This window comes from Nyctereutes procyonoides, unplaced genomic scaffold, assembly GCF_905146905.1.
Source record: "Nyctereutes procyonoides isolate TBG_1078 unplaced genomic scaffold, NYPRO_anot_genome, whole genome shotgun sequence".
Lineage (NCBI taxonomy): Eukaryota > Metazoa > Chordata > Mammalia > Carnivora > Canidae > Nyctereutes > Nyctereutes procyonoides.
Window position 1 is genome coordinate 15,763,831 of NW_026575155.1, and position 12,709 is coordinate 15,776,539.

The 12,709-nt window shown below is 67.2% G+C and overlaps 1 protein-coding gene across 1 annotated transcript; it reads left to right on the forward strand.

Annotated features, from left to right (window-relative positions):
- Nucleotides 1-1,801: 1,801 nt before the first annotated feature.
- CRYAA (crystallin alpha A) lies at nt 1,802-4,399 on the forward strand. Its single transcript, XM_055313634.1, has 3 exons — nt 1,802-1,990; nt 3,000-3,122; nt 4,190-4,399. Exons 1-3 carry the CDS (start codon nt 1,802-1,804, stop codon nt 4,397-4,399), a joined length of 522 nt encoding a protein of 173 aa, XP_055169609.1.
- Nucleotides 4,400-12,709: the final 8,310 nt, after the last annotated feature.

A 12,709-nucleotide genomic window follows, 5' to 3' on the forward strand; every position in this document is an offset into this window, starting at 1 on the left:
AGCCCGAGGTCCGGCCTGGGCAGGGCTGCTCCCTCCTGAGGCCTCTCTCCTGGGCCCGTGGATGTCTTCTCCGTGGGTCCCTCGGTACGTGGCCAACCGCTCCTTCCGCCGCCACCGTGGCTGTGAAGGGACCTCTTCGCTGTGATTCGAGGGGCCTCCCGGCCCGGAGGGAAAGGGTCTTCTTTTCCCAGAATCCAGGGCAGTGAGGGGTTGAGGCGGGGGTGAGTCTGCACACATGGGTGGGCAGCAGCCAGGCCCGTGGCTTCCTCTCCCTGCGGCCTCGGCTCACCGTGGAGGCCACGGCGACAGGCGCCACGGAGCCCCTGCCCCTGCCGGCTGCTGCAGCACGTGGGATTCCGAACCCTGGAAGGGGCAGGCACGTGAGGGGGGCGAGTGCCCGGGCACCCCTGCGAGTCTGCAGGATGCGGGCAGACCCTTGGCGCTCAGCACCGGGTGGGCACGTCTGCCTCCGTCTCTGCCTGCCGTCGCTGGCTGCTTGAGCCACCCCACGGAGGCCCACGGCTGGTGAGCAGAGCAAGGCTCTCCGCTCGGTGACAATGCCGGGGGCACCAGAAACACGGCCACTGGGACAAATCCTTTTTTTTTTTTTTTTTAAGATTTTCATTTATTTATTCATGACACACACACACACACACACACAGAGAGAGAGAGAGGCAGAGACACAGGCAGAGGGAGAAGCAGGCTTCCTGCGGGGACCCCCCGATACGGGACTAGATCCCAGGACCCAGGGGTCACACCCTGAGCTGAAGGCAGACCCTCAACTGCCTTGTTGCCTGATGCCTGGGGGTGGGTAATGGCTCCTCCAAATCATAAACTTGCAGAGCAGAGGTTGGCCCTTTAGATTTGTCGGAGCCCTTTCCACCAGCTGGCGGTACGCACCTAGCAGGCGCTGAGAGGCTCGGGGAGGAAGGCTTTGGTACAGGCCGTGTGTGCGGGGTGCTCTGAGTTCCCACTGCTAACACCGACTCCACCTTATGTGTGGGGTACGGCCCTACCCCAGTGCTCCTCCGTGACCGGCCGGGCCCAGGGGTGGGAGGGAAATGCCTAAAGAGGCCCAAGTGCTTTGAGGAGGCACTTAGCTCCACCAGCTTGCCGCGGACACCGGCTAGAGGCCGCGCTGGGAAGCAGAGGCATAAAGACCAATAAGGGGGCGCCTGGGTGGCTCGGCGGTCGAGGGTCTGCCTTCAGCTCAAGGCGTGACCTCAGGGTCCTGGGATCTAGTATCGGGGTCCCCTGCATGGAGCCTGCTTCTCCTTCTGCCTCTGTCTCTGCCTCTCTCTGTGTCTCAGGAATAAATAAATAAATCTTTAAAAAAAAAAAGAAAGAAAACTGATGAACTGCCCCCCAGGAGCTGTGGGATTTGGGGATCCCATGTGTAGCCTCTGAGCCCAGCATCTCATCTGGGGCGTGGGGACAAGTGCCCACTCACGGCCACGGAAGCAGGTGGGAGCTGCCTTCCCCGGCCCCCAGGAGAGGGCAGGGGCAGAGCCCCGGGGAGAAGCTCCTTGGGGACGGCGTCCCCCTGGGGTCCAGGGCCCCGTGCCGGTCAGCGCCCCAGGGCCCCGGGGTTGGGAGCGGCGGGCGCCCAGCGCAGGCCGCATTTCTGCTGACCGGGCAGCCTTCCTCCTGAGCTCACGCTTTCTGGACAAATCCCCCTAATGCTTCCATTGTGTCGCGGCGTATATAGGGAGGCCTCACCCCACAGCTCCCCAGTGCACTGCCCAGAGGCCCCTGCCCGACTCCCCGCCAGCCCCGGGTCCCTGCATCGCCGACGCCCAACATGGACATCGCCATCCAGCACCCCTGGTTCAAACGTGCGCTGGGCCCCTTCTACCCCAGCCGGCTGTTTGACCAGTTCTTCGGCGAGGGCCTCTTCGAGTATGACCTGCTCCCCTTCCTGTCCTCCACCATCAGCCCCTACTACCGCCAGTCCCTCTTCCGTACTGTGCTGGATTCCGGCGTCTCCGAGGTAAGACCGGCCGGGGGCGGAGGAGGGGACGCAGGTCCTCCAGGTGGCGCGGGGTAGGGAGCTGCTTTCCCGCCGCGCCCTGCCTGGGCCCAGCTTGACCGTCTGGAGGGGGACCCCGAGCCCGACCACCGTCTTTTCCTCCAATGAGCTCACGACCCGCATGTGGTTTGTGATGCACCAACTGCACTGTTGGGAACCCCAAGGGCAGCCCCACCGAGGCAGGTTTGAGGGCAGATGTCGGTTTTGGGTCCCCAGCTCTCCACACTCTTCCTCCCGCCGGGAAGCCTGGGCGGGCAAGCTGTGCCACACCCCGGCCCCAGGGGGGGTTCCCCGTGAGCAGCCAGTGGAGCTGCAGAGTGGGCTCTTTGCAGGCCCATCCCGGTGTGCGGGGCCGGGCCCGAGGGGAAGCGACGAGACCGCTGGCCTTCCGGCCTTCAGCCCTAGGGCAGCCCCTGGGGTCCAAGGTCTGGAGCCGCTAGGTCGTCCCCCCCCTGCCGCGGCCTAAAAGCAGAGGCCAGCCGGGCTCGGGGGCAGTGCCGGTCAACTCCAGAAACGGAAGGAGCCCAGCTGAGCGTTCCCAGCGAGCGCAGCGAGGGCGGTGGGGAGGGGCGGCCTGTGGGCACGGTGGGCAGCTCTGCAGGCCGCCGGGCACATCACGTCCACGGGGGCTGCTCATGGAGACGCTAGGCAGGCCAGGAGCCGCGACCTTCCCCGAAGTGCTAGGTCCAAGCAGCCAGCCAGCCGCCCCGGAGCCCCGTCCTGACTGTAGCCAGTCACCCCGCTAACCATAGCCAGCCTCAGTTCATCAGCAGCCGGGCAGTCAGGGGACGCACCACCGCCTTGGGGCTAGCGACCGCGTGGTCCCCCGTCAGGTCCCTGGGACTCTGTCCCCTGAGCGCGTGGAAGGCGTTTCTTCCCTGATAGCGGGGACCCAGGGGCTCGCCACCCCCAACTCCTCGGCCCCCCGCCCCTCCCCGGGAGGCCCACATGACGAGCGTCCGGGTTTCAGGTCCGATCTGACCGGGACAAGTTCGTCATCTTCCTGGATGTGAAGCACTTCTCCCCGGAGGACCTCACCGTGAAAGTGCTGGAGGACTTTGTGGAGATCCACGGCAAGCACAACGAGAGGCAGGTGAGCCCGACGGGGAGACGCTGCCGTGCACCTGTCTTCTCGGGGCCCCGGAACCCCAGGAGGGGCGGACGGCCTCTGCCCTCGCCTGCCCGCCCTTCCCGGAGGACCCAAGCCAGCGGCCTCCCCGGGACAGGAGGTCACAGCTCAGCCCCTGCAGTGCGGGGCCTGCGGGGAGCCCCCCTCGGGTCCTGCCCGCTGTCCCGGGCTCCCTCCAAACCTCTCGAGTGAGGAGGGGGCGGTTCTGGGAGGGAGGGTGCCGGGAAACGCCAGGCACCGACGCGGCCAGCTCTGAGCCAACTCAGATTTTCACAGGGTCCTACCTTGGGCGGGTGAGCCGTGACAGCAGGGCGCTGGCCGTCAGCGGTGCCCCCAACACCGCGTGTGTTCACGCGTTCACCCCACAGGGGCCCCATTATCCTGATCTGGCAGGTGGCAGAGGCAGGCTCGGGGGCGGGGTGCCGGTGGCCTGGCTGGCCCACAGCTGGCGCAAGGTGGGGTGGCCTCTCACCGGCAGTCGGAGACTGGGTTTTCCCGTAACAGTTGGAGAAGCCGTGTGTGTGTGTGTGTGTGTGTGTGTGAGCCCCGGCCTCCGCGGCTCCTGCCCCTCCCATCCTGGGCCCCGTACGGTGGGGTGACCCCCAATACCGCATCAGCGTGGAGGAAGAGGTCCGGCCCGGGGGCCTGGGCCCAGGGCCGCCAGCTGAAGGGAGAGTTCTGCACAGACATGGCTTTCTGACCCTGCTCGGTGGACAGCAGACGCCCCGAGCCTGGGGGGGTGGTCACGGGTGGAGGCCAAGCCTGACCCAAGTGCAAAGCTGGGAAACAACCATTCGGGTGACTGTGGACTGAAGGGAGTCTGAGGGGCCAACCCCACGGCACCGAATGGCCCCAGGCTGGCCTGGATCCGCTGCGGGGGGGAGGCCCGGAGGCCGGGCGGTCACTCAGCCAGAGCCCTCCCCGTGGCACTGTGCCTCCCCCCACTGCCGGGTGGGACCCTGGGAGGCCCCGAGGGCCTTGCGCACGTGAGGCTGGCGTCCCCGACTGCAGCCCTCCCCATGCCCCCCCAGGACGACCACGGCTACATCTCCCGCGAGTTCCACCGCCGCTACCGCCTGCCTTCCAACGTGGACCAGTCTGCGCTCTCCTGCTCCCTGTCCGCGGACGGCATGCTGACCTTCTCTGGCCCCAAGGTCCCGTCTGGCGTGGACGCCGGCCACAGCGAGAGAGCCATCCCCGTGTCGCGGGAGGAGAAGCCCAGCTCTGCGCCCTCGTCCTAAGCTCGGCCCCGGCCTCGGCTGCCACCCGCTGCTGCCCCCACGGCCCACCGATCTGGGGGGAACCCTAGAACGTGGGGTGTGCGTCTCCCTTGGCCTTCCCTGTTTCCATTTCTTTCTCCTCCTCTCCGAGGGAACGAGGGTTTGAGAGGGCAGCCTGGAGGGCTTGGGGCCTCGGCCTGAGGTCCTGCGGCCTCGGGGGGACCCAGGTCCCCACGCCAGCCAGCTGGTGAGGGCCCTCGCCGTCCCGGCAGCTTGAGACCACAGCCCCGGGCTCCCGGAGGATGCGGCCTCTGGGTGACCTCTGGGTGCACCTTGACCCTTGTGGTGGGCGCCCGCATCGGGACCCGGCCGCGGGTCCCACCCACGTTTCCTGGGTGCCCCGAGGTCCGTCTGGCAGAGGCGCCTGTGTGCCCGGGCTCTTGGCAGCCTGCTCCTCCCAGACCACCTTCCCTCCACCCCTCCTCTCCGTAGTACCGCCCCCGGGGCACCCGGGCACCCTTGACAATGCAGCCTGTGGCAGTCAATAAAGAGCAGGTGACACAAGCAACTTGCTGACTGGTGGTCGTGCTGTCTCCTTTGGGGAGGTGTGGAGAGCCGGGGACCTGGACTGGGGGTGCGGGGGCAGCGCTGAGGGGTGGGAAGGACCCCGTGCTGCGTAGGACGGAGGTTTGGGTGGAGAACACGGGCCTTGGCGGAGGACGGGAGGATGGAGAAGATGGGAGAGACTCGGGGCTCCCTTCTGCTGCCCGTGGGAGTCAGGGTGCAGGGGGCCCCGCCTCCTCTGGGGGGCTTCTGTCCTGGCTCCCCTGGGGTTGCAGGGCAGGGACCCTGGCCCCGTTGCTTCCTAAGGCACGAGGACAGGCAGTCAAGCGTGGTCAGAACGTCTACCTCCCCCTCGCCGAGCGGGAGGCGCGGTGCTCAGGGGCCCCCCTCCCTGGAACAGATGCAGGTGCCCTCAGGGGGCTTCTGGTGACTGGGGCTGGTGTCCCGGCGGCCTGCCCCAGCCCGGGCGGACGGCCTTCTCCGCGTCTGTCCAGCCTCCTGCCAGTGGGGAAGGCGACCGGGTCTGGAGGCCCACCGCCTCCCGGGGCAGAGGCTCCCCCAGCGGCACCACAGCTGCACAGTGACCATGCGGAGGGTCCCCTGGGGGCTGGTGGGCCCCCAGATGCATCTCTAGGGGTGGACGGCGAGGCGATGGTGAGGCTGCGTCGGGGGACGTCTCCGGGGCAGCAGAGGTCGGGGATGCTGGGGACCCTGCTGGGGCCCCGTGCGATGGTTCTGGGGGGGGCACCCGTACTCCTCCAAGAAGGGTGGACACTCGGGAGAATTTCCTGGGACGTGGTCCGTGTTCACAGGCGGTGAAACATTGTGCCGCCACGTTAGGTGGCAGGCGGCACGGGAGGCTGCACACAGGTGTGCATACTCGCACACACGCACACACGTGTGCACACACTGGGTACTTATCGCTCTGGGCTTGCCTCCATCTCAGGAAGTCTCAGGCCGGCGGGAGGCTCCCAGACTGTCCCACCCCCACCCGCCCGGCTCCTTCCTACAAGAAGCCCCCCCTGCTGTCCTGTCCCCTAATCCACATTTGCTCCGTGCTGGGTGGCAAGGATGGCCACTCCCCTTGGGGGCTGGGGCTGGGCATTTGGGAAAATCAGAGCCTCCGAGGCTCCCTCCACCTCCCGGTCCTGCCCGAGACTGGCCGTGCTCAGAAGGCGCCTGCGCTTTTGCCCCAGGTGGCGTGAGGTTGCCTGCCTGGTGGATTGGGGGGCCTGTGACCTGTCAGGTGCCGGTGACCCTGTGTTCACTGCAGGCCTCGTAACGGGCTCAGCCGTGCTCCCCCCCCAGGGCCCCATGTTGAAGCCCAGCCCCCCCGTCACCTCCGAGCGCGACTGTATTTGGAGATCAGGACTTTAACGAGGTCGCTAGTGTGGGCGCTGATCCCCAATGACCGGTGTCCCTGGAGAGATGAGGACACACGTGCACAGAGGGACGAGCACGGGAGGACACGGGGAGAAGACGGCCATCCCCACGCCCCAGAGAGAGGCTCGGGAGCAACCAGTCCTGCCCACGCCTGGACCCCAGTGGACGTCCAGCCTCCAGGACTGAGTGTTGTCCGGGCTGCCCAGCCTGTGGGACTTGTTGCGACCACCTGCGCGGACGACCGCGGCCTTGGACCGTGCCCTCTGGGGCGGAGGCTCATGCTCCTCGGGGCCGGGCAGGCGGCTCTGGGGCCCAGTCCAGGCCGGGGAGCTAAGAGGACGTGTCGGAGAACTTCCCACCCTGGGCCCTCTGGCAGCAGGCTCTCGGGGAGCACACCTCCCCACCGGGGCTCCTCTTGCGTGGCTCCCGAGATGGGCACTGTGGCCCCCCTTCTCGGCTTTCCATCCTGCCTCGGCGCCGCTTGGGGGGGCCCTGACGCTGCTGCTTCCTCAGCTGGCCCTGGGATCTGAGGTAGAACAGACTCGCCGGAGGCCGTTCACAGACGCCCCCCGCCCCCCTCCCATCTGATGCTCGCTGCGTCAGCAGGTGTCCCGAGACCTCTCCTCCAGGGCCTGCTCCGGAGCAGCCTCCTGCGTGGGCCGTCTCGAGCGGTTTCACGGCCGCTGTGGCCCCTTGTCCACCCCCACCGGTCAGGGAGCCTCTGTGGGCTGGCAGCCCCCTCCCAGAGCACAGAGGGCAGCCCCGGGTTGCATCAGCGTGGCCTCCTTCCGGTCAGGCTTCGGGCAGGCCGGGCCTGGGCCCTAGGGAGACGGTGGTCGGCGGGGCCCTGCTCAGAGTCCCCGCTGGCTGACAGTGAGGGCTGCCGGCTTGCACCCCGATCCTCCTGACCTCAGGGCAGGACCCTGTCCGCCGTGCTACCCACTGCGCGGGGAAACTGGGAGGCGCTGGGGAAGCCAGGGGGGTCCCGCTCTGTGGGGCGGCTTGCTGTGTGACCGGGGACGGACTTCCCAGCCCCTCCGAGGATTAGGCCACGGTCCTCGGTCCTCGGCAGGGTGGTCGCTCAGGGTGCTGAGCCCCAGGATCCCTGTAGCCCCTCCCCACCCGCTGCCACCCCGCCCAGGCCGCCTGTAATTCCGAGGTGCATCGCCAGGTGGCAGCAGAGGCCTTGCGGGCCCCCAGACCGGGCTGGGCCCAGAGGTCACCTTCAGGCTTCCAGCCCCGGGAAGCAGCCGCCGCCGCACACCTCCGCAGAGGCCCGGCGCCAGCAGGCCGGGCTGGGCGGCTCGGAGCGGCTCGGAGCGGCAGGAGCCCCACCCTGACCCCAGGCACCGATGTCCAGCAAGGGGGGCACGAGAGGCCGCACAGGGGGCCAGTGGTCTTTGTTTCATTGGCTTGTTCGTGAAATCATTTGAAGAAGGAGCAGCCCCTGGTGGGCGGGGGTGGGGGGGCAGGGGGCGGAGGGGTCAGCCCCGGGCCGTGGGTCCCCTGAGGTCCTGGCGGGGTCTCCTCCCCTGCAGAATGACGCAGCGTATCAGCCCCCCATCCCCCCTGCCAGCTCCTGTGGCCACTCCTAGGACGCCTTTCAGGAGGGGACACGGCCCTGGCCGGCAGCCCAGAACCTGACCCAGGGGAGTGGGTCACGGGGCCCCAGATGTCGCCAGCCAGATGCCGCAGGCAGGGGTGGTGCATGCACTCAGGGAACACAGCTGAAAGGGCAGAGGGCACACCAGAGCCTGGGAGCTAAGGGGTGAGGTCGGGACCTGCTTCCTAAGGGCAGGCGGCCTCGTCTCTGCAGCACAGGTGCCGGCCATCCACGCCCCCGTGGCCTTCGGGGTGGGAGTGGGGCATGGGCGGCGCGGCGGAGGGGGGGGGAGGATGCGTTGGGGGGTGGCCTAGCTGAAGACTGCGGCTCCCACGTGGCCCCCAGCAGGGCCAGCTCCCCAGCTGCGGGGCGACCGGGCTGGAGGCCTTGCTGCAGGATCTCCTCCAAGGGCTTGGGGTGGTTGGCGGGGGGGGAGGTGGGCGAGCCCTGCACCCACATGGAGGCTGCTCTCATGAGAACAGAACCCAATAGGAGAGATGCACGCACACACAGTCCCATGTGCACACACAAAACACACGTGCACGCTCACACACAACAGGGCACACACAGACACACACGTGCTCAATGCACCACACACGCATGCACGTGTGCACGCAAGGCACATCCCCACACGTACAGGCGCACAGGTGCACAACATCCACACACCCAAGCAGCACGCGCACACACACGCACACGTGTTCACGTGCACACAGACCCGCCGGCAGCAGCCGCCGGCAACCTCCAGGCTTTGTTTCCCGCCTCTCATCTCCTCGGCGTCCCTCTGCGTCTGATTTGTACTTGGACTTGAAAGACACAATCGCACAAAGACACTTCCCGCCCGTGCCTCCGCCTTGAGGAAAAGCCTCCCCCCGTGCGTGTGCAGGTCAGCAGACCTTTTCCTATCAAGGAGCTTCTCGGGGGACCCGACAGCCTTTGTGCTGCTGGGAGCACCCGATTGCCTTCGGGTGCTGGAGATGGGCAAGAGAGAGGCTGGGCAGCGCTCAAGGGCACCCCAAGGGCACCAGGAAGGAGGGGCCGTGAGGAGCAGGGGCGGCTCGTTCTTCCGTGGAGCTGTCAGCCACCCGGAGCCCGGGAGGGAGCGCTGTGCCTTTACCCCCACCGGGAGCGAGAAATCAATAAAAAAATATATAATCTGGCTCCGAAGCGCAGCTTTCCAAAGCCAGCGCAGGCCTCTCCAGAGCCCCGTAAACCTCGAAGGGTGGCCTTGCTGATCCCTAGCTGCTGGGGTGCACGGGGCACCAGCAGGGGGAGGCCAGTCAGACCTGGAGGACCCAGGTGGGTGACAGGTCACCCCTACGTGTCTGTGAGAATATGGAGACCGCACGTGGGCCCCAGTGACCTTCTGATGCTGAGGACAGGGAGTGCCCCCCCCCCCCCCCGTCCCTAGAGGCCGATTTCTTTCTGGTGCTGGGATAGGCGAGCTTTGGGGTTCTCTGCTGGTCTGTGCCAGGTGTGGGCGCCCGGCTGACTTGTGGGGACGTACAGGGGCTGCTGCTCCTCTGCCTCTGGAGCCATGTGAGGACGTGTGGCCTCTTGGGGTGGGGGTGGGGGCTGGGATGGGAATCCCAGCTGTCTCCTGAGTCCTGTCCTCGCTCTCTTACCTGCCCGTCCCACGGCCGTGGTGGGGACAGAACCTGTGTCCTGGGACCTGCCGCCGTGGTTGGGGTGGCTGAGTGGTTGGGTAGGTGGGTGGCTGGGTTGCTGGGTGACTGGGTAGGTGGGTGGCTGGGTGACTGGGTAGGTGGGTGGCTGGGTGACTGGGTTGCTGGGTGACTGGGTAGGTGGGTGGCTGGGTGACTGGGTAGGTGGGTGGCTGGGTGACTGGGTGGCTGCATAGGTGGGTGGTTGGGTGGCTGGGTAGGTGGATAGGTGGGTGGCTGGGTGACTGGGTAGGTGGGTGGCTGGGTGACTGGGTAGGTGGGTGGCTGGGTGACTGGTGGCTGCATAGGTGGGTGGTTGGGTGGCTGGGTAGGTGGATAGGTGGGTGGCTGGGTGACTGGTAGGTGGGTGGCTGGGTGACTGCATAGGTAGGTGGCTGGTAGGTGGGGCTGGTGCTACATAGGTGGGTGGCTGAGTGGCTGGGTAGGTGGGTGGCTGGGTAGGTTGGTGGCTGGGTGGCTGGGTAGGTGGGTAGGTGGGTGGCTGGGTGGCTGGGTAGGTTGGTGGCTGGGTGGCTGGGTAGGTGGGTAGGTAGGTGGCTGGGTGGCTGGGTAGGTGGGTGGTTGGGTGGCTGGGTAGGTGGGTGGCTGGGTAGGTGGGTGGCTGGGTGTCTGGGTGGCTGGGTAGGTGGTAGGTGGTGCTGGGTGACTGGGTAGGTGGGTGGCTGGGTGGCTGGGTAGGTGGGTGGCCGGGTGGCTGGGTGGCTGGGTGGCTGAGCTACCATAGGGGAGGACCACACACTGCACAGCTCTGAACAACAGGAGGGTATTTGGAGGCCGGAAGTCAGAGACAGGTGTGGGCAGGTGTGCTCCCCTGAAGACTCCAGCGGGAGACCCTCCTGCTTCCTCCAGCAGCGCCCCCACCACCCGTGCTGCCGGCAACTCCTGGCCGTGCCCGTGTCACCGCAGTCCCGGCCACCAGGGTCACGGCCTGCCTCCCCGCGTGTGTCTCCCTGTCTCTTCTCCTAGCGACACCACGCTCCTGGATGATCCGGGATGACGTCATCTTGATACCTACCTTGGTTCTGTCTGTAAGGACTTTCTCCAAATAAGGTCACGTTTGCAGTTCTGGGGTTTACGTTCCGACCTCTCTCCTGGGGGCCCTTCGAGGCAGGGCTTGCCCACCTCTGGCTCTCCCGGGGCGCCCCGCGTTCACGCGCTCAGGCCTGTGTTTCTGTTTTGATGTCTCCATGGCGATCCACGGTCGGCCGCCCACGGATGACCCGATGTCTGGCGTCCATCAGTGATTCACCTCGTAACGGACGCTGACCCGGCCCAGACACCGCTGCCCAAGGGGCTCCAAAGTGTCCTGTTGCTGCGCGGGTGTCGCAGGCCACGGGTTCTGGCCCTTGCCGCCCCCCCCGCCCCCCCGCTGGCCCGGCCGGGTGCCCTCACTCACCTTTCCCTCCTCTCACTGGCGGATGTGATTTAGGGCAAACAGACGCACTCGTCCCCCGGAGGTGTTGGAGGCCCGCTGGGTAGGAGGACTTCCGCTTTAGAAAACGGGGAGCCTCCAGCCCTCGCCCAGAGCTGTGCCTTCTCCCAGGCGGGCAGGTGAGCTCCCGGTGCCGGGGCGCTGGCGGGGGCAGGAGGGGTGACGCAGCCCTGCGCCCGGCCTCCCCGCACCCTGATGGAGCAGTCCCGCGCCCGGGGGCTGTGGGGTGCCGTTGACACCAGGTGGCTTTCAGGGGCACCTCCCACCCCCAGGGCGGGGGCGGCAGGAGGGGGATGGAGACGCAGGTGTGAGAGGATTGGGGCACGTGCCCCCAACCCCGGGGCTGCTTCCTGTGTCCTGTGTCCATGTCCCGCCACCTGAGCCAGACCCGGATGGAGGCCGCCCTTGGGGTGGAGACCTGCCTCCCCTCCCTGTCTGGGGGCTGCTCCCCTGCAGCCCTGAGTGCAGAGCGGTGCCCAGGGGTGGCAGGTGGCCGCGGCGGGGTGTCAGGGCGGGCTGGGACCGCACTAGGCCGCTTCTTGGCCTCTCCTGCCGGCGCCCTCCTCACCCGTACTGCCCCGAGCCTGCGCTCCGGGATCGAGCCCCCGCACCCTCCACCCAACAGGCTTTCTGGAACAGCAGTTCTCAAATGAGAACGTGCGCGCAGTTGCGGGGCACCTTCTTGTTGGTGGGTGCAGGTGGGGGTGTGACCTGCCTTTCCAACCAGCTTCCGGGGACGCGACGCTGCCTCAGGGGCACTTGAGCAGCCGGGGTGGCCTCTGTGAAGTGGCCGGTCCCTCCAGCTCCGAAACACCCAGTGCCTCGGGTTTCCCGACCATGCGGTTTGTGTTGGGGGGATGAGGGTGGTGTCCGTGGAGCAGCCTGGGGGTCGGGGAGCTCATGCGTACCCTGTGGGGGGTACTGGACACCCCTGCTCAATGTTGGTGATCCTCTGGCAGAGGGTGGGGTGGGGCAGGGCAGGGAGCGAGGTGCCAAGGACGACGTGGGGGGGTCTCGGGCTGACCAGCTTCTGCTGTGACCCTAGACGATGCTCTTCACGCCCAGGCCCCGGAAGCAGGTCATTGTCACTTACAGCCCCACCTTACTGACAGGTCTGGAGAGGGCAAGGAACCTTCTAGGCTGCATCCAGCTGGGGGTGCGTGTGTGTCGGGGTGGCGGTGAGCCCTTGCTGCCCTGCCAAGCTCCCAGGGCTCCTTCTAAGGGGCCCGGTTTGACGGGCTGGGTCTTTTGTCCTCTGAACGTGGGATGGCCGATGACTCAGTCCTGGTCTTGGAGAGAAATCCCCGAAGCCCCGGGCAGTGCGGGGGGAGGGGGGGAGGTGGCACCCCAAGCTGCCCGCTAGGAGGGCCCTGGGGACGTCACTCAGCGCTTTTGTCCCTGGGGGAGTCCCAGGGACATGCAAGGAGCAGCTTCTCGTGGCCCTTGTGACCTGGGAGGGCAGCGGTCACACTACAGCCCTATTTCCTGCCTGGGCTTCCCCTCCCGCCTGCCCCTCCCGGGAGGAGCCCAGGGCTGAGCTTTGTGCCTGGGGGTGGTGGTGAGGGGACGGGGGTGGGGGGGGAGGAAGCAGCCTTCCCCCAGCCCCCCAGCCCTGCCAGCAGCTGTCACGGGGGCTCCCTGTCACCCGGGGGACCGGGGATGGTTCG

Bases quoted from the DNA above. Each gene is read 5' to 3' on its own strand.
- CRYAA (XM_055313634.1), top strand. From the start codon at position 1,802: ATGGACATCGCCATCCAGCACCCCTGGTTCAAACGTGCGCTGGGCCCC. The intron at 1,991-2,999 runs GTAAGACCGGCC...TCCGGGTTTCAG, and splicing joins TGGATTCCGGCGTCTCCGAG to GTCCGATCTGACCGGGACAA. The intron at 3,123-4,189 runs GTGAGCCCGACG...ATGCCCCCCCAG, and splicing joins GCAAGCACAACGAGAGGCAG to GACGACCACGGCTACATCTC.